We start from the raw sequence: 18858 nt of genomic DNA on the forward strand, positions 1-18858 counted from the left end.
ATTATCACACAAGTATCAATATACGTCATTAAAAACTTGAAACTGAAAACTAGTGGGCAAAATAGAGTATTATTCGTACTAAAAACAAAACTATAAAAACACACGGGTTAATAAGCATTTAAATTAATACTATTTTTTTAAAAAAAAATATTCACAAGTTCTACTTAAATAAAAAACTTACTTTATCAACTTTAAGTTAATATCCACTACTTAGTAGTAATGTGATTAAAGAACAATGAATTGTGAGAGTAATTCTAGATCTACTATCAACAAGTTGCTTTGTGACTTTAGGGAACTGTTCTGAGCTTCGGTTTTCTTATTGGAAAATATCATCTCTTTTTTTGCAGTGGAAAAAAAAAAAGCTAGTATAATTGTGTGACCTCTGGTCTTATTAAGAATACTCTTCAAAGCAAAAATTCAAATAATTGACTTAAATCCAGGAGTAATAAGAACACAACTCTTAATCTAATATATTTTCTTCCGGCATTGTGCTTAATACAGAAACTTGCCTATTTTTGAAATTGTGTTTTAATTTTAAAGTACTCTATAAACTAAAACAACTTTAAAAAACCCCCAAAACAGTGGTGGGGTTAGTAAGTATAATTGTATTCTTTGCTCAAAAAAAAGTGTTATATTCTAGTTAGACCAAAATCATCAATGTTAATGTACTAGATTATACCAAGGGCTGAAATATCATTCTAAATTCAACAAGAATTTCATAAAGGAAATAAATTAGTATATGATTATTTATAAAACAAGTTGAACCTAAAGTTGGATTTTGAAGGCTATCTAAGACATGAAAAAATTGGGAAAGGGGTATATATGAGTAAAAGAGTAGAGGAGGAATAAAAGCTTGACAGATGAATGATATAGAGAATAAAAAAACCAGGTGGTTATAGATATATTAAAAATTAGTAGAAATAATGGTCTTGAAAACTTATTTAAAAATATATCAAGTGTTTATATGACCAGTAAAATCTCATTTAGATGGTCATTAAATCTCAAAATCACCCTATGCATAAGAGGGCAGATATAATCATACCCATTTTAAAGATGAGGAATTTTGGAGGTTTAAAAATAGTCGTGAACCATAAAGAGACTATGATCTTAACTTAGTTATTCTCATACTAAATTCAGAGCTTCTTCCTAATTTATATTTCTACTCCAAGGAAGAGAAAGCAAATGGTTGCCTTCCATAATGTTAGATTCAATCTCAGCAACTAATAGCTCTAATAAAGGCAAAGCTTAACTGAAACCAGTTACTTTAGTTCTTCAATTTGTAGTTATAAATTGCTGTACGAACATATACATTTTGATTTTTATAATCAGATCTCTGCAGTTAAAGTTACCATGTGTGATTTTGTCCAAATACCTCTGCTAAATAAGTTAATTGCAATAAAAAAACAAACAAAATCTCTAAGTATTGAATTATTTCAATCATTAAAATCAAATCTAATTTTAAAGTATAGGTTACTAATTTTACATGTGTAAAGTTACATACTTTCAGCAATCATGTATTCAAATAGTTATTTTAAGTATCTACTACATTTTGTGAGGGAGAGTGATAATAAACAAGATACATTTTGTCGAATGGTGACCTAAGCGTTACAGAGAAAAATATAAGGTGAAGGGAAATAAAAATAAGTCGGGGAGATAAGTGGTGCTACTGATAATATTTGAGCAGAAACCAAAGTAATGGAAAAGCAACTGCAAAGGCCCTGAGATGGATCATGCTTATAAAAAAGATAGAAAGATAGGAGGATGAATAATTTGGAATGTAAAGTGATTAAATAATTACAAAATAAAAATCACTGCATAGTACAACATACGTTAGACAGAATGGGGGATATAAAGATGATGATAAAACTACCTGTGGTCTCAAGCATAAAAGTATGTAATATGGAGTAAGAAGAAGCATAGGTGTTAAGAGGATAGAGAAGTCCAAAGCAGGTTTCAGCACCTTTTCAATTAGAATTTAAAACATAATACATTTATGTACTTGACCATTTCCTCAACAAATATATACTAAACACCTACTATGTACCAGGAACCATTCTAGGAAATGAAAGAAAGTTATCTACCTAAATATAGGTTATATTCTATTGCAAAAGAAGAAACAATAAAAATAAAAATATAAATCATGTATTTTCAGGTTCGAAATGAGTCTTTTGAGAAATGCAGGTTAAAGGGGAAAGAAAGCAATATGATTTGGTTTCTGTTTTGGTGAAGTGGTGAAACAGCATGATCCATCCGCTGGCTCCTTTCCCAAAAATCAACCCTCAAAAAGAAGACCAAGAGGAACAATGGCTTCAAAGATATTAAAAACAAAACAAAACAGAAAACATAACTCAAAAAACTAATTCCTGGACACTGAAGGTTATCTTAAATGTGTCTGTGGGGGTATTATGAAAGACTGCATCTAAGGAAGAGTGAGAAAAAAGTTTTAACTTCTGCTCTAGTCAATCCTAATTGCCTTGAGTAGATCACTGTCTGCTCCTTTATTGTAGAACCTGCAGCTAGCTTATGAGTGTCCACGTGGTTAAATCAGAGCATTTCATAAGGTTCACTGAATTAAAGAGTAGGTTTTATTTTAAAAGGTACAAATTGGCCAACCACTCTTAGGCAGTCATTTGTACAAACATATCCCATCTAAATGCAGAGGAATGGTGGACTGACCTTTTAATTTTGCTTAAATAATATAATTCACAGCCTTCAGAGGTGTTATTTATCCACGGAAAGACAACTAAAGTATTGGTACTTATATCATTTATAGAAAATAGCTGATGGAACTAAGAATGACTCTAAAAATCCTATGTTTAGGGTAATTTTTAAAAAGTTAGATCATAAAAAATCTGATAGTCATGATAAAATATAAACTATACTCAAAAAAATTTTAATAATGACATATTGCCTACTTTCATAAGTCCATACATGCTAAAGTAGTATAATATATAAAGACAAACCACAAGTGTAGCGTGTTACTTAGATGTACTAAAAGTAAATAAAATTACCCGATCAAGTTTTACAGCTATAGAAAAAAATTAAATACTAGATATTTACCTATGGAATTATCTGGTCCTTTTGACTTGGTATATGACAAAAATGCAGCTAGAAAAAAGATAGATGACAAAAGTTCTGCTCTTCCCACAACACCTGTTACCTAGAAAGGGAAAGGAGTGGAGGTCACATTAATAAAGAGCATCTTGAAAATTTAACTATATATAACAGCAACAGCACTTTAACTAGAAACTAAATTGCCATAACTTTTCAAGTGGACATTTCTTTCTTAGATAGTCTTTGAGTGCCCTCATGTGGTGAATAAAAATAAATTTATCAGAGACTCAGTTCTTTTATTAGCAGTACTATTTTGAAGTAGTTACATACACAGGAAGTTGTAAAAATAGTAGAGAGATCCCCTGTACCCTAATTTAGCTTTCTCTAATGGTAATATCTTATATAATTATTGTACAATATTTAGAATTGTTCTTAATATAAAAAAGTATAAATATTTGTTACATATTCTCTTAAAATACAAGTGTTCTTAATATACGAGGTACCATTAAATCAGTAAGTTACATTTCATAATAAACCTGTAAATTCAAGTTTAAAAAGATAATGTTGAAAAGTCCTTTTAAATTCTAGAAATTTAAATATAAAACACCAAGCCTCTCCCTTAAAGTATTCTGAATTCACTATAAAATTTAAAACAAATTTAAATTGTTTTGTTTCAACCAAAACAAAACAATTGAACAGAGTCTTCTTTGTCCTGCTAAGAGGCAATTTTGGAGTTTCCAGATTAATAAGAGTTTGATTATGACTTGGTAGATAGGGGCTGACTGACATATGGCAACAGCAGAGACAGTTCACAATTTTGAAACACATGGAAACAACAGTATGAAACTACTGAGTATCATCATTTGTTAGGATGTCTGTTCATGTTTGCAAATATTTTGATATATTTTCATCCCTTACTTAAACTTGCCTTATTATTTTCTGTCCTCTGAAACACAAACAAGGCCAAACTGACAAATATTTAAAATCTACATTCATGAAACAATTAGCAAAGGACAGACTGTATTCATTTACATCTTACATTACTAATGCTAATACTAATCATATGTTCTTGAATAATAAATGTTTACATTTCAAACTTTAAAATATTTTTAATTCTAAAAGCTATCATTTACTTAACCAAGAATAATTAATACAAAATTTTCAATAGTGGAGGTTCTCGGAAGTATACCTCAATTTTTTTCACTGTCTTTATTGAAATATAATAGACGATTAGCTGCTTGTATTTACATGTACAATTCATTTAGTTTTTTCTCAATTATATTTGGCATGTAATATGCCAGTTTGTTCTATAGGATAGTGATCTGAGAACCACATAATTCGCAAAATCACCTCACTAAATCTAGTACCCCTCTTCCCCCTTACATATTTATTACACTATCTTCCCCATGGTACACTCTATATCTCCATGCCTATTATGCGACTATCCTTTTGTACCTCTTAATCCCTTTGCCTTTTTTTCCGTCCTCCCCACCCCCTTCCCATCTAGTAGCTCTCAAAATAGTCTCTGTATCTATGAATTTCCGTTTATTGTAGTATCACATATACGTGGAATCATGTGATACTATCCAACCCATTTCATTCACTGCAATACCCTCTAGGTATATCAAGGCACTTTCTCCATACCCTTCCTTTTAGTCTGTGTGTGTCTTTTAATCTGAAGTGAGTCTCTTGTAGGCAGCAAATGTAGCAGTCCTGTTTTCTTATCCATTCAGCCACTCTTTTGGTTGGAGCACTTAATTCTTTTCCATTTGAGGTACTTGCTGATAGAAATGTAGTTATTACCATCCTTTATTCCTGTTTTTGATACACATTCTTTCTTCTTAAAGAAGTCCTTCTAACACTTCCTGTAATGGCTTGGTGTTGATAAATTCCTCTATCTTATTTTTGTCTGGGAAACTCTTTATCTATCCTTCAAATCTAAATAATATCTTTGCTGGATAAAGTATTCTTGGTTGTAGATCCTGGGTTTTCATCGCATCAAATATTTTGTGTCAACCCCTTCTGTCCTGCGTAGTTTCTTTTGAGAAATCAGCTGCCAGTCTTATGAATGCTCCCTTGTAGGTAATTGCTTTGCTCTTGCCGCTTTTAAGAGTCTCACTGTATTTAACCTTTGGCATTTTAATTATGATGTGTCTTGCTGTGGGCCTCTTTGGGTTCCTGATTTTTAGGACTCTCTAAGCTGCCCGGGATTTTATATCTATTTCCTTCACTAGGTTAGGGAAGATTTCCATCATTCCTTCAAACAGCTCTTCAATGTCTTGTTTTCCTTCAGGTACCCCTATGACATTTTTACCTTTAATAGTGTCCCATAAGCTCCTTAAATTGTTATTACAGTCTTGGCTTCTTTTTTCTTCCCATTCTGATTGAGTTTCCTTGGCTTTCTCATTCTCTATCTATGTCAATCAACCATCTTCACTCTTGTTCCATTTAACATACTTTTCATCTCAGATAATGTGTTCATTTCTGACTGGTTCCCTTTTATAATTTCCATTTTCATTTAAAAAAAATTATTTTAGTTTCAAGTATACAGTACACTGTTTAGGCATCTATATAGTTTGTAAAATGATCCCATTTGCTCCCTCCCTCCCGATCCTCCACCTAACCAACATATTAATGCTAACTATGCTGTGCCCCATCCCCGTGACCATCATGAGCTACTAATTTGTACTTCTTTAACCCTTCATCCCATTCTCCTAGGCCCTCAAAGCCCCCTCCCCTCTGTCCGTCACCAAATTGTCTACTATATTTGTAAGCCTGTTTCTGATTAGTTTGTTCTTTTTATTTCTTAGATTCTGCATATAAGTGAAATCATGTAGTGTTTATCTTTCTCTGACTTAAATATCTTCTAGGTTCATCGAAGCAATATCTTTTTCCATCCCTTTCCTTTTCATATGTAGGGTCTTGTTTTATCCTTTTAGCCATTCATTCTTTTGGTTGGAACACTCAATTCGTTTCCATTTAAGGTACTTATTGATAGGAATGTAGTTGTTACTATTCTTTATTCCTGTTTTTGATACATGTTTTTTCTTCTTAAAGAGGTCCCTCCAACATTTCCTGTAATACTGGTTTGGTGGTGATAAATTCCTTTAGCTTATTTTTGTTTGGGAAGTTCTTCTTCTGTCCTTAAACTCTAAATACTAACTTTGCTGGAGAAATTATTCTTGGTTGTAGATCCTGGGTCTACATCCTCCTTTTCCATTTTTGTTTTTTTATCTCTTTGCTAAAGTTCTCACTGAATTCATCTACACTTCTCCTCAGTTCATGAGTGTCTTTATAACCAGTGTTTTGATCTCTGCATCTGTCAGATTGCTTGACTATATTATTTCTGGATCTCTGTTCTCTTCTCTCATATGGTTTTGCTTCTTTTTCTTTCCATTTTGGCTACTTGTGTCTTTTTCTATGTACTAAGCACAGCTCCTAAGTCTCCCGGTCTTATTAGTGTGGATATGTGAAGTAGGTCAGTCTTATTAGTGTGGATATGTGAAGTAGGTGTCCAGTGGCACAGTTCTGAGAGCGGCTCAGCTGCAGGCCAAACTTAGCCCAAGTCTCTACCCCTCTGGGGTCACCTGTTAAGATTCAGCAAGCGATGCACAAACGCTGTGCTTATAGTTGCCTCACAAGGTCACACCAGAAACCGAGGCCAGCTGCCTACAGTATGAGAATAGGCGTTGCTCAGAAAAGAGCATTAGACTCCCTGAAAATACACCCGAATGTGGCTTGGGTGGGGCCATGAGTTAGAGGAGGGAGATTTTCAGGGATTCCTCTGGGCGGAGTGACTTGTTATCTAGTTTAATGCCATCTCAGTTATGGAGGCACTGAGTTCGCACAATGGGAGGGGGGAGGGCTCAAAGAGGAACAATGGATACTGCTGGCACTTCTGTACAGAATAAGTCTCGCCTCAGCACTCATTCTGATAACTCAGTGTCCCCCCCGTAAGTCCCTGGTGGCCCCTGAACAGCCAACCTGTGCAGGTGCTCAGAGCAAGCAGTTCCATCACCGTGAAAGTCTGCTCACAGATGAAGTCCCTTTAAAAGGCATCTGCTGCTGCTGCTATGGCCTCAGTCCCACTTAGATGCTCGGTGGTCAGCCTTGCATCCTTGCCTCATTCTACCTCCTCCCGTTGCAGAGTGATTTCTTATTTGTCTCCCTAGTTGTCAGGTTTGTTCATGTAGATCCCAGGTGACTTTCTTTGCTGTTTGCTCCTTGTTTGTGTCACAACTTTGATCTGGTTGCCAGAGGGATGAACAGAGCCTATATCATCTACACTATTTCTTTCCCCCTAAATTAAAAAAAATTATGTAGTAGGAAGTTAAGACTCTATTCACCAGGGAGTTAAGACTTATTGCAGTAATTTTAGGATCTTCAAATATTTGGATTAAAGTTACGGTTAAATATTTTTCTTAAAAATATATACCATTATAATCACTGTGTAGGCGCTGTAAAAAAAAAAAGATGAAATAAATTTTAATTTACAGTTTTACTTACTGCTTCTGTGTGTACTGGGTGCACTGCAAATAGTAAAGAAGCAATCACACTACTCTTGTTGTCCAGAAAAAGTCTGCAGACTTTAAGAAATATCACACTGACCACAGCATGAAAAATCATATTTAGGAGATGATATGACATTGGTTTCAGTTCACTAAACAGATAATTTAGGCGAAATGTCAATACTGTCAAGGGACGATAAGACTTGTGACTTCTCTCCTAAGGGAAAAAACAATCATCGATTACTAAAGTATCTTGGTCCTTCCAGGTAAACAAACTAATTATTTTATTTACTATTAAAAGTATATTTGGCTAAGAAATAACAATAAAATAAAGAAATGCCCAAGAATAACACAAACATTAAAGATAGTTTTATAATCTGTGTTTCCTATTTCTTCAGTTCAAAACCTAGGCAACTTCCTCTCTGATATACAGTATTCAAGAGAAGTAACAGTAGAGTAAGAGCATTTGACTATTTATTCCTCTTCGATACACAAATTTTAAAAAAGAGTAGGATGATAGTGGCATTAAATTTGAGCACAGGATTCTCTCCAAAGGCTACTTCCCAAACTACTACTAATACAATCATTTTCTTACTGCTGGCTAGATCCTCAAAAGGAAATAAAATGGAATGCTTACTAGTACAGTTTAAATAGGAATGCCAAAAAATACTGTTAGTTGTTTTATGAAAAAACACCTCCATAAACCCGAATATATTACACAAAAAATCCCCAAAGTAATACAAGAGCAAAACTTTTCTCAGAATAAGAGAATAGACAGCTTTGTTACTATAGTCTCTACTGGCAATAAATCAAATTTCAAATAAAGTACCAAATTTCTTAATAAACCAGAAGTTACATATAACCAGAAATATTACTTCTTTAGATAAAATCAAATCAAATTTAAGAATAAAACACACATGAAAAATATATAAAATATTATCCTTCTTTAACAGCTACATTGGCACAAAAATTCTTACAAAGTTTTGGACACCGGCACAGGCTTCCAGGCTATCATTACTTGATGATATCAACAATTAGGTCTTTGTGCTAATTCCAGGCTTGCCAAGAAACCTTATGACACATAAATATTCAAAATCTCAATGTCATGATTAAAATCACAAGAGACACTGCCATAAGACAGGGAAATGGGCACATATTTCTGTGGGTCTCTGGGGATAAAGGGAAGGGATCTAGGGAAATCAATTACCTAGAAAATAATGTATAATTGGACATTTTCCCCTCGTTATCAAAGATTTATGCTTTTTTTTTTTTTTTTTTTTTAAAGCTAGAATTGAGTGAGAGTAGTACGGCTGCAGAAAAATAAAGTCCGCTTATTTTAATAAGAAAAACTACTTATTATGTGCTCATGACTAGTGGAATGATTACATTTCCATGCTTGAAAAACTTTCAAATTTGGAAAATGTGGAAATAGGCCATGAGTGATGACTGTCAAAATATATGAGAATGTTATATATTATGTTTCAATAGTGTCGGATACTATAGATAATCAATTTATTTATCCTCAAGGTATTATTATTTTATAGATCAGGAAAGTGACGCCGTCTAAAAGCTATATTCCCACCTATTTCACACAGCTATTATAAAATAGAACTAAAATTAGAATACAATCAATATGATCCCAAACTGACAAAGATTTAATCCTAGTTTAACCTTGACCTTCAAAATATAATATTTTATATTGAGTTCTCAATATAAAATCAAAATAACTATTAGGTAAGAGATATGATACAAATTTAAAATTTATAATAAAACTTTTTTCTGCAGAAAAATTGGAGATATGTTTCTTTATAAATTTTACCCTTAAAGTCTAATTTATATTAAGGTTATGTGTATTTTTTAATGGTTAAATCTACCACAACTAGTCATCTCTTTTGCTTCAGTCACAAGAGAGAAAAAAGAGAAATAAAGTCACTTAGCAAGAAATGGAATTGTATTGCATCTATTGTTTGCCTAACACATTTGCTTTTCACACACACATTAAAAAGATTAAGCAAAGGTATGTAACTGAGGGAAGAAACAAGTACTACTTTAAAGATAATCTTTAACTCCCTAGCTAATATATTACAAACATGTTATAGCTCATAAAATTTTGTGGAGAAAATCCATTCATTGCTATGATGACAAGGTTGATGGAGAATTAGGAGTAATAACTACCAAAATATTTTAAAATCTGAGATTCAAGTAAGTAATATATAATCACTTACCTCAGACATAGGGGTTCCCCAGAAATCATTCTGAAATAAAGTTTTTAAAGGTGTAGATGGATGCAGGTCTTTATTATCTAGTATTGCTGAAACATCATCAAAAACAAAACCACAAAAGAGGCTGTTCCAATAGCAGGCAGTAACCACACCTATTATTAAGGTTACTTCTTTGAGGTTAATATCAGCCATCTTTACTATAAGCATTTGTACACAAAATCTGCAGAAAAAAAATTGTGACGATAAAATGAAATAAGCAACATGATTTTTTTTTTCAAATAAATACAATTTTAATGAAGGATAATAAGTAAAATAAATATTAAATGCTAATTCTCCCAGAGAATTCTTCGAGGCTCAGCTCAAATACCATCCCCCTCCCCAAGAAGCATTAACTAATTACCTGTCCTTTATTCCTATGAATTAATTGCTCCTTCAGTTGTGTTTTCAAACCTCTATTACAGTCCTTGATCTCATTTAATCTTTGGATGTATCTCTTTAGCTAATAAGATAGTGAACTCCTTAGTAACTGTCACAGGTCAGGTTACCTGGGAAATAAATATATACAAGATAACACTAAAAAAAACTAGTAGGATATGCTCTAGCCATACCTATATGAATCTTTGTGAGGAAACAATATTTGAAAAGACACTGATCATGGGTTTTCTGAAATGTAGAGGAAGCTTACATTTTAATATTTTATACATCTAAAAATTATTACCTAAATCAGAGTCCAAATTGTAGCCTGCAGCCTTGCTCAGTTTGATCAAAAGCCTTTCAAAAATATGTCTTGAATGCCTTTATCCTAGTCAGTTAAACAGTCCTATTGTCTTTCAGCCGGGTTGATTTATTTGATTGATTATGTTATCTACTTGGCCTTTGGGGTATATGATTTTATAATCCAGATCTAAATCATGGTTTTCCTTTTCCTCAATTAATCTAGAGAATAAGCTTTATACAAGACAATCTACAATTAAGTCATTGAAAGAATGGTTTAGAGTAGAAAGGACTATATGAACTGGAGAATAGTGAAGAATCAACCCTAGGATAAAAATAAGACTGAAAGGTACTTTATACTTTCCTGAGTAGTATCATTAGCATCATTTTAGTGTTATCATTTGTAGAGGGCCAAATAATGCACCCCCCCCAATTGTCCATATCCAATTCCTTTAACCTGTGAATATGTTACCTTACATGCAAAAGACTTTACAGCTGTGATTAAACTGAGGATTTTGAGATGAGATTATCTTGGGTGGGCCAATTCAATAGCAAGAGACCTTACAAATGAAAGAAGTTAAGAATCTAAAAGCAGAGGACACAGTGATATATTATGTCTGGCTGGAAATGACAAGCCAAGAAATGAGGACAGCCTCTAGTAGCTGAAAAAGACAAAGAAACACACTTTTCATTAATTTCTAAAAAACTCACAGCCCTACTGACATCTCAGTTTTAGTCTAGCGAGATCTATTTTGGACTTCTAATCTACGGAATTGGGAAATAATGTGTTATTTTAAGCTATTATGTTTGTGATAATTTGTTACAGCAGCAATAGAAAACTAATACATCACTGACAGAGCTAGATGATCTGAGTCCTGAAGTGTATCTTAGGAGTTCCGGTCAGATCAAAGAGGAAGAATACGGTAGAAAGGGTTGGTAGAGATTTAAAATCATATATAAGATTTTGTGGACAAACAAGGAGGTGTGTACAAGTTCGGTGACCAAAAATAACCTCACAGGTAATCTGATCATAAATTCCAAACTGGAAAGGTTATGGTGGGGTCTTGGCCCAGGCCTATAAAAGGTTTATTTGCAACTTAAATAAACTTTGTCCATTGTTTTTGTGCACATTTTTGAAATGCCTCATTTTCAGACTCCACGGGCATACATAATATTTTTTACAATATTGGATGAAAAAGAGGGTATGTACAAGTTCGGTGAACAAAAGTAACCTCCTAGGATGATCCAAGATTACTTTGCTTTCTTCGTGTAATCTTCCTTACGTTCCTTTATACAAATGTATAAGAGAAATTGCAAAATTGTCATTGTCTGGAGCATCTGAGATCTTGCCCCCCGGCAATGTCATCAGTTTGGCTCCAATAAACTCTTATATAAAAATTCTCTACAGGTTTGGATGTTTCTTACATTTATAATTTATAAGGATATACAAGAACCTATGGAAAAGTATTAAAGGATCTTTAGAATCAGATAGGAAAACCTTGGAATATATTACTTTCTAAAGAAATGCAAAATTCAGTCAAATAATCAAGAAAGGAAATTAGCTGTACCTTTTGAAGAAATATAATTTAATATAATTAAAAGAAAAATTATGTTAGGGCTTCTCTTTAATCCAGAAGTGACTTACCATCTCTAAACAGTATAGACTTGTATAAACTTATTATCACACAAAAAAGTTGACGGTGCTTGTTTAAAGATTGGAGAGACTGAACAGGTATTTATTTGCCTTAGCTACTTCCAGAACATACTAAAAATGACGCTATAGGTATCAATAAATAAAAAAAAGCTAAAAATTTACAAGAATGAAGACAATTGGAAAGGAGATGATAGCAAAATTTGGAAGCTGGGAAGGCAAAAATATTAATGAGTCAACAAAGCTCAGGAAAGTGAATCCTAAGCTGAAAGGGAGAAAGCTGAAAGTTTTCTGCACTTCTGCCAGTATAAATCTCAAAAACTGGAAACAAGGATCTTAATAAAATAAACAGCAAAGATGAATTTGTAAAGTTTAGACCACTCTCTCACTGGATACAAAGCCAAGTAACCTTCCCTCCTACAGCAAAGCAGAAGACTAGGGACTTCCTCTCTCTATATAGTAGGTGAAACACAGACTGTTTGGTACAGGGAACACAGGTGAGAACAAAGGTAGCATGCTGAAACCCTGACAATGAGGGTTAAGTAAAAGTCTGTTTTTATTTTGAGACCTTTCATCTTTCTTCTACATACTGGGCACAGAATCCGAAATTTTACATCACTGAAGACAAAAAGGATTCTAAAAGCTTTCCAGAAAAAAGCAGGTTCCATACCAAAGATAAGGAATCCAAACAAATCTTGTTTTTCCACCAACAACACTGGAAGCTAGGGGAAAAAAAAATTCGTAAAACAAAAAGGGAGTAATACTTCAAATTCTGAGAATAATTTCCAACTTAAAGTTCTATATTAGTAAAGCAGAATTTCCCAAGTGTGAAAGTAGAATAAAAATATTTTAAGATAGTTAAGGTCTCAAAAACTTACCTCCAATGTCTCCCTTGAGAGTAACTCTAATTGACAGAACACCTGATACACTTAAATACACTGAGTGAAGAACTATTTTACTCTTAAATCTGTGTGTATGTAATTGCAAGTCAGAAAAACGAAACAACTCAGGACATCCACCATTGGGTAGAAAAAAATAAAGTTTTGTGTACAGACCAGAAATCTCTCATAATAATAACAAGTCTTTGACTTCTAACATGTGGAATGACAAAACTGCTGTTAGGTTCAATGTTTTCACCATAGCAAAGTTTAAAATTAATAGAGAAAAGGAAGTAAATTAAACCTGTGGTTTTAATAATTTGAAATTCTATCTGGGAATAACATGTATTTGATTTTTAGAGCACTTATAATGTTTAAGAGAATTTGCTACACACTGAGACTGACAATTTAAAATACCATATATTACAATAATATAATATACATAATATTAAATTATTGATCATGGAACTTCTAGATTTAGGACTTCTGGCTAAATGTAAAAGAATTTTTAGCCAAGTTTACAAATAGTTTTGGAATTTTTATAACAACTTGGGAATTGCTTTGGTGTTAAGTTTAATTTATTGGCTTTTAAAATTTAAGTATTGAGAAAGTTCTGCTTAAGTCAGTCATCTGAAGTCTTTGAATAAAAATGTATATATTAGAATTATAAATGAAGTTTCAAATTAAGACAATTTAACCAAGACTAAGGACATTTAGTCTTTTTAATTGAAGTTCTTTTACAGAACTGACATGTTACATTAGGTTGAATTTAAAGACTTAAAGAACACAAGGTTATAAAAATATTACTTAAAGAAACTTGGATAGATCTCATGATTTCTAAATATAGTTAGGTAATAAAATGTCATGCAGTCACTTTAAGATGCAAAAGTTTCATTCAGTAATTGAAATGCCTCATTATCAGACTCCACGGGGCCACATAATATTGTTTAATTCTAACATAATAAACTCTGCTCCAGGCTTGAGCTCACTTGCTCATTTTAAGTACGTAAGTAAGTGTGTATAGGTGTTTTTTATGCTGGGTGTTCCTGGGGTCTCTCATGTGCTTGTAGTTAACCTGCTTAAGGCTGGATATCTAAGGTAGGTGTCTCAACTTAGAAAGCTAGTCTCTGCTACCTGTGGTCATATTCTCTAGTTACTAGAGTTTAGCAGGTTAACCTGAATTGCTTTAAACAGTGATCTCAGGAGAGTAGGAGTGTAAATGCCAATGCACAAGCTCTTTTCAAGTCTCTGCTTAGTGTGTGTGTGTGTGTGTGTGTGTGTGTGTGTGTTTTACTATCACACAAGCAAGGTAAACCCAGAATCAATGTGTGAGAAGTTAGAAAAAGGGCCAAATAATAGAACTTTTTAAAGATTCTCCAAGGGAGATCATATTATGAGAGAAAAAGAAGAGCTAGTTTTCATGTATGTCATAAGCTTAGTTGTGGAGCCATCTCAGGTTCTGTTCAAAATGGGTATCTGCAAGGGTAGAGGTTACGGAAAAGGGAGAGCGTTACATAAGAGTATAGACAGAGGGAGGCATGATTCACTAGAGGCCATTACGGTAATAACATAACATAATAAATGTTAGTTGCCGGACTTCTAAAGACTGGGTATTTTTGTCTCCCAAACTTCAGGGTAAATTCTAATACCCAATGTGATGACATTTGGGGAGTGATTACATCACAAAGGTGGGGCCTTCATGAATGGATTGAGTGCTCTTATAAAAGTGATCCCTTGACCCTTTTGTCATGTGAGGACACAGCAAAAAGATACCCTTTAAGAACCAGGAAGTGGGTCCTCAACAGACAATGAATCTGCTGATGCCGTGATTATGGAATTACCAGCCTTCAAAACTGTGAGAAATAAATTCCTGTTGTTTATGAACCACCTAATCTAGGGTATTCTGTTAAAGGCAGCATAAAGATATTAAGACAGGGAACTTCAAGTTTTTCTTCTAGGCACAAACGCATATCTACATAGATATGAATGGTCTGAATGGATGAGATGATTGATTTGTTTGCTTACAAAAATGGGATGTCACTATACATGTGCAAAAAATCCAACTGCAAATGGAGATCACTCATGAGCTGTATTACAGACATATAATACAATATAATTTTTTCAACAAAATTGTACTGAGTGTTCACTTTTTCTAATACAACAGGACAACTATGGAAAAAACAAACATATAAGTATATATGAATCTAGGAATATTTTGCCTGAAAAAGAAAGTCCTCTCAGTTCAATAATTTCACAATTACATCTTTCTCAATAATAATAATCTACTATATTTTATTGCTATTTTATAGTTCAAAAAACTTTGGCACACAAAGTTTGCAAAGTCTGCATTCCCATTGACTCCTATTAATCTTTCCAGTTTCCTCAAGTTGAGAGAGGACAAGTGCCTGCTTGCTCTACACTGATTCCTCTCCATGAGAACAAGGCAAAACAAAACATTTACTATACACGGTAGTTACTAAATTTCTCATGGGCTTGCATTTTTTTAGACACTCGAAAAGTAAGCTCATTTTCTTGATAAGGCACCAAAAAGGCCTTATCAATGGGAAGTAACATCTAAAGAACACAGGTTGATTGCTACAGAGAACAGAAGTAACAATTATAGAAGGCAAGTTTTTCTTGTGAAGTGTTTTTGCTGAGATAAAATTGCTCACAAAACCACAGAGAAGAAAGAAGGTAGGTCCAGGCCAGTATTCCAATTATAAAGACATTTATAAAATTGTCACATAAGTCCTTTCTCTTGGTGAGAATTGAATGATGCAGAAAATTTGATGAAAAATTTTAGTGATTTTAAAGTTTTAGTGATTTTCCTCAAAATCAAAGGGAGTGACTAAACTAAAACTTGAGTTAAATCTGATTCACTGTTAGGTGCAAACATACTATAAGGCATTAGGACATACGCAATAGCTAACTCATTTTTTGCTGTATCTCCAGTGTCTAGCAGAATGTACAAGCTCGAAAATATTTTTGGCATGAGTAAAGTCGCGAAATTTAAGCAAGATTTTGCATTTAGTCAGAACTGTAATTGAGATCTGGGTTGCAATCTTAGTTCATTAATTATTAGGAAATTACTTAGCTTCTCTGAACCTGTTTTCACTTTTGAAAAATGAGAATAAAACTTACCATTTGACTAGGTACCTTGAGTTCGTGGGAATATAAATGTGAAGAGAGTGAGAAAAGTAGAAGGTAGAAAAGACCAATACAGATAAAATAAAACTAGCAAATGAATAAATAGGAAATAAGTTATAATAAAAGAAAAAAAAATAAGGTGCTGCAGCAGAAATAACAGATACCTACTATAAAAATAAATACACAGTTTTAAGCAGATTATACAAAATTTGTGCTCAAGAAACATTGGATTTCATTCCTATCTTCCTCTGCTAAATTATGAATGAAAAGAATTGAACATGAAAAATACTTAACTTTGATAAACAGTTATATAATTAGAAGACGGTAATATTTACTATAAATAGCAAGACTTATGTACAACTTGACAAAAATTGTTTCCCAGCATGACTGAGGCAGTATAGCAATTAAAAACATGTCCTCCAGCCACAAAGACCTGTGTTCAATCACACTATTTAAGTTTGAGCAGAGTACTTAACCTCTCTAATCTTCAATTTCTTATTTTAGTTGGAAAATAAGGAGAACATAAGGACCTATTTCACTGGACGGTTATGAAGATTAAATGAGATTAAATGACAAAGCTATAGTAATCAGAACAGTATGGTATTGGAATAAAAACACACAATAGATCAATGAAACAGCCTGAAATAAACAAGATAAGTTCTGCAGATGTAACATAGAACATGGTTTAAAAAAAGATAATGAATAGTATTTGGCATATCATCTTTCAGTAAAGGATTAGACAAATTATCCTTATGTCTTTAAATGTCTCTCTCTAAATCAGTATTTGTTTCTATTTTCTACTAAGCTACCTCTACTGAGCTACTACTCGACCACGTGATTTGGAAAATCTATCATATATTTTCAAGAGGAAAATTTACTACCAATTATTTTTTTTAAAGTGATTAAAAAAATACAGATGAGTGCCATTAGTCCAAATAGTTGAAAATGCCACATAGATTTCAAGCCTACAGCTTCTTAAGAAAATTATCTAGTAATATATTGTACTCCAGAATGGCTTGAGACCAGCGGGATGAACAAAACTTGTACAAGTAAGAATTGTAAATACCTAAGAAGGAACTTCTTAGGTGCCTTCACAGAAGGGCACCCTCGGCAACCAAGTAAGTGTTAGCAACAAAGTGGAGAGTACTGAGTACTGAGTCTTCTCTCTCTACCCCTAGTAGTGGCCCAGACAAGTTCTAACCTCTCCTCTCTAGAGCCATTACTCTATATTAACTTCTCAACCTTTAAGTCCTTCAATTCAAGAAGGTAAAGAAGGAGCTACAGGTAAGGTGGGCGGGGTAGGAAGATGCAGTAGCCTCGTCTCAATTTTTCACTCGTCCCCAAATCATGACCTCGATTGCGCGGCCCCTACTCCACTATAAAGAGGCAAATTCTGATACCGAGAGCGGCTAAAACTTTTTTTTTTTTTTTCCTTGCAGAGGGCACCACCCGGAACCTCCCCAGCAAACACCTAAGAAGGTGGGGTCTTCCCACCTCTTCAGACACCGACCGCTCCCATCAACTCCTGCCCCGCCGCTGACCGACGGTCCGACCTCACCTGGGAGAGGTTCCACTGGGGGATGGCTTTAGAGAAACCTCAGGAAAAGCGGACCAGCGAGCGACGCCATCGAAGACACATTCATGGTCTACCTCGTTCAGGTCACTAGCGCAGACGCACCTCAGCCACTGCGCCAGCCACCCTGGAGCCGTTCCCCCGCCGCCCGGGTACGGTCGCAATCTCCCGCACTGCACGCCGGGAAAGGCCTACCTCCGCTTCTCAGACACTTCAGATCCCAGGATGCACAAGCCTCCAGGAAGCACTGCACTCTGGGATTTGGAGTCCTAATCCCACGCCTTCTCCTTGTCTTTTACATAGAGCCCAGAGACATCTCCGGGGAATCTAAACGTAAAGCATCACCCACGGTCGTGAAATGTAGGCTTCTCTTGCATCCGGGACCTTATTCCGGCGGTGGCTGGGTGGGGAATGGTGTCGCCTAGCAGCTACCGCCGCTATTGCTTCCTTGGGACCGGTTGGCGGGATCCAGTGTTGTGTTGAAACTACGCTGGGGAGCGGTCAGGCGTGGCTGCGGGGCCGGTTTGGTAGATGCGGTAGATACGGAGCCGCTGCTGATTGCCAGGCTTGGTGGGTGGGTCTTGGTGAGCTGGAGCAGCGAATCTTTCCTTGCAGGTTCTTTAATCCTCGGGGCCCACACGTAATAGCCCAGCTTCCTAACTTAGTCTTTGGTCCGCAATTCGTTTGCTTTCTCGCTTCAGCCCCGGTTACCACGGCCCGAGTGCACTAATTTCAATATTTCAACATTTATTTCTGCACTTTTTTTTTTTTTTTTTTTTTTTTACTCCCAGTTCCTGCTTCTCCGAATCAGGGATCAGTTTCAGCCTTCCAAGCACCCCCGCGCTTGGCACCATTAGATGTTCGCGCGCTTTGGTGGTAAGGAACGTGGAGAAGGAGACTCAAAACCTTGGTTCTGACCTAGATTAATTTTAGCAAGGGAGCTGTCTGCCATACTTTATTTAGCCTATACAATATCTGATGGTTTGTGCCGACCGCTATTTTGATCAAGGCTATTTTACCCACGTCTCTGTTATACAATTAAGGAGTCATAGTCCTTTGCTAACACCATACAGTTAGAATAATTTAATTTATAAAAACTATAAATTACTGT

At 34.6% G+C, this 18858-nt stretch overlaps 2 protein-coding genes across 20 annotated transcripts in view; one reads left to right on the forward strand and one right to left on the reverse strand.

Annotated features, from left to right (window-relative positions):
* TMTC3 (transmembrane O-mannosyltransferase targeting cadherins 3) overlaps positions 1-17934 on the reverse strand; it is a 49953-nt gene extending 32019 nt beyond the window's left edge. The window contains exons 1-6 of one of the 5 annotated variants that reach the window (XM_036237883.1): positions 17733-17934; positions 12820-12871; positions 10185-10329; positions 9788-10004; positions 7561-7779; positions 3061-3160 (exon numbers count right to left, since the gene is read on the reverse strand). In XM_036237883.1, coding sequence (XP_036093776.1) covers positions 3061-3160; positions 7561-7779; positions 9788-9991 — 523 coding nt within the window. In that variant the 5' untranslated portion in view covers positions 9992-10004; positions 10185-10329; positions 12820-12871; positions 17733-17934. The remainder of the gene's footprint in view (positions 1-3060; positions 3161-7560; positions 7780-9787; positions 10005-10184; positions 10330-12819; positions 12872-17732) is intronic. The other 4 variants (XM_016140659.2, XM_016140661.2, XM_016140660.2 and 1 more) reach the window with 4 other exon arrangements.
* Positions 17935-18140: 206 nt separating this feature from the next.
* The window catches only part of CEP290 (centrosomal protein 290), an 87417-nt gene continuing 86699 nt past the window's right edge, over positions 18141-18858 (forward strand). For 6 of the 15 annotated variants that reach the window (XM_036237876.1, XM_036237882.1, XM_016140653.2 and 3 more), the window contains exon 1: positions 18141-18623. The gene's annotated coding sequence lies outside the window, so the exon portion shown is untranslated. The remainder of the gene's footprint in view (positions 18624-18858) is intronic. The other 9 variants (XM_016140654.2, XM_016140648.2, XM_036237877.1 and 6 more) reach the window with 8 other exon arrangements.

Source organism: Rousettus aegyptiacus, unplaced genomic scaffold, assembly GCF_014176215.1.
Source record: "Rousettus aegyptiacus isolate mRouAeg1 unplaced genomic scaffold, mRouAeg1.p scaffold_m13_p_2, whole genome shotgun sequence".
NCBI classification, from domain to species: domain Eukaryota; kingdom Metazoa; phylum Chordata; class Mammalia; order Chiroptera; family Pteropodidae; genus Rousettus; species Rousettus aegyptiacus.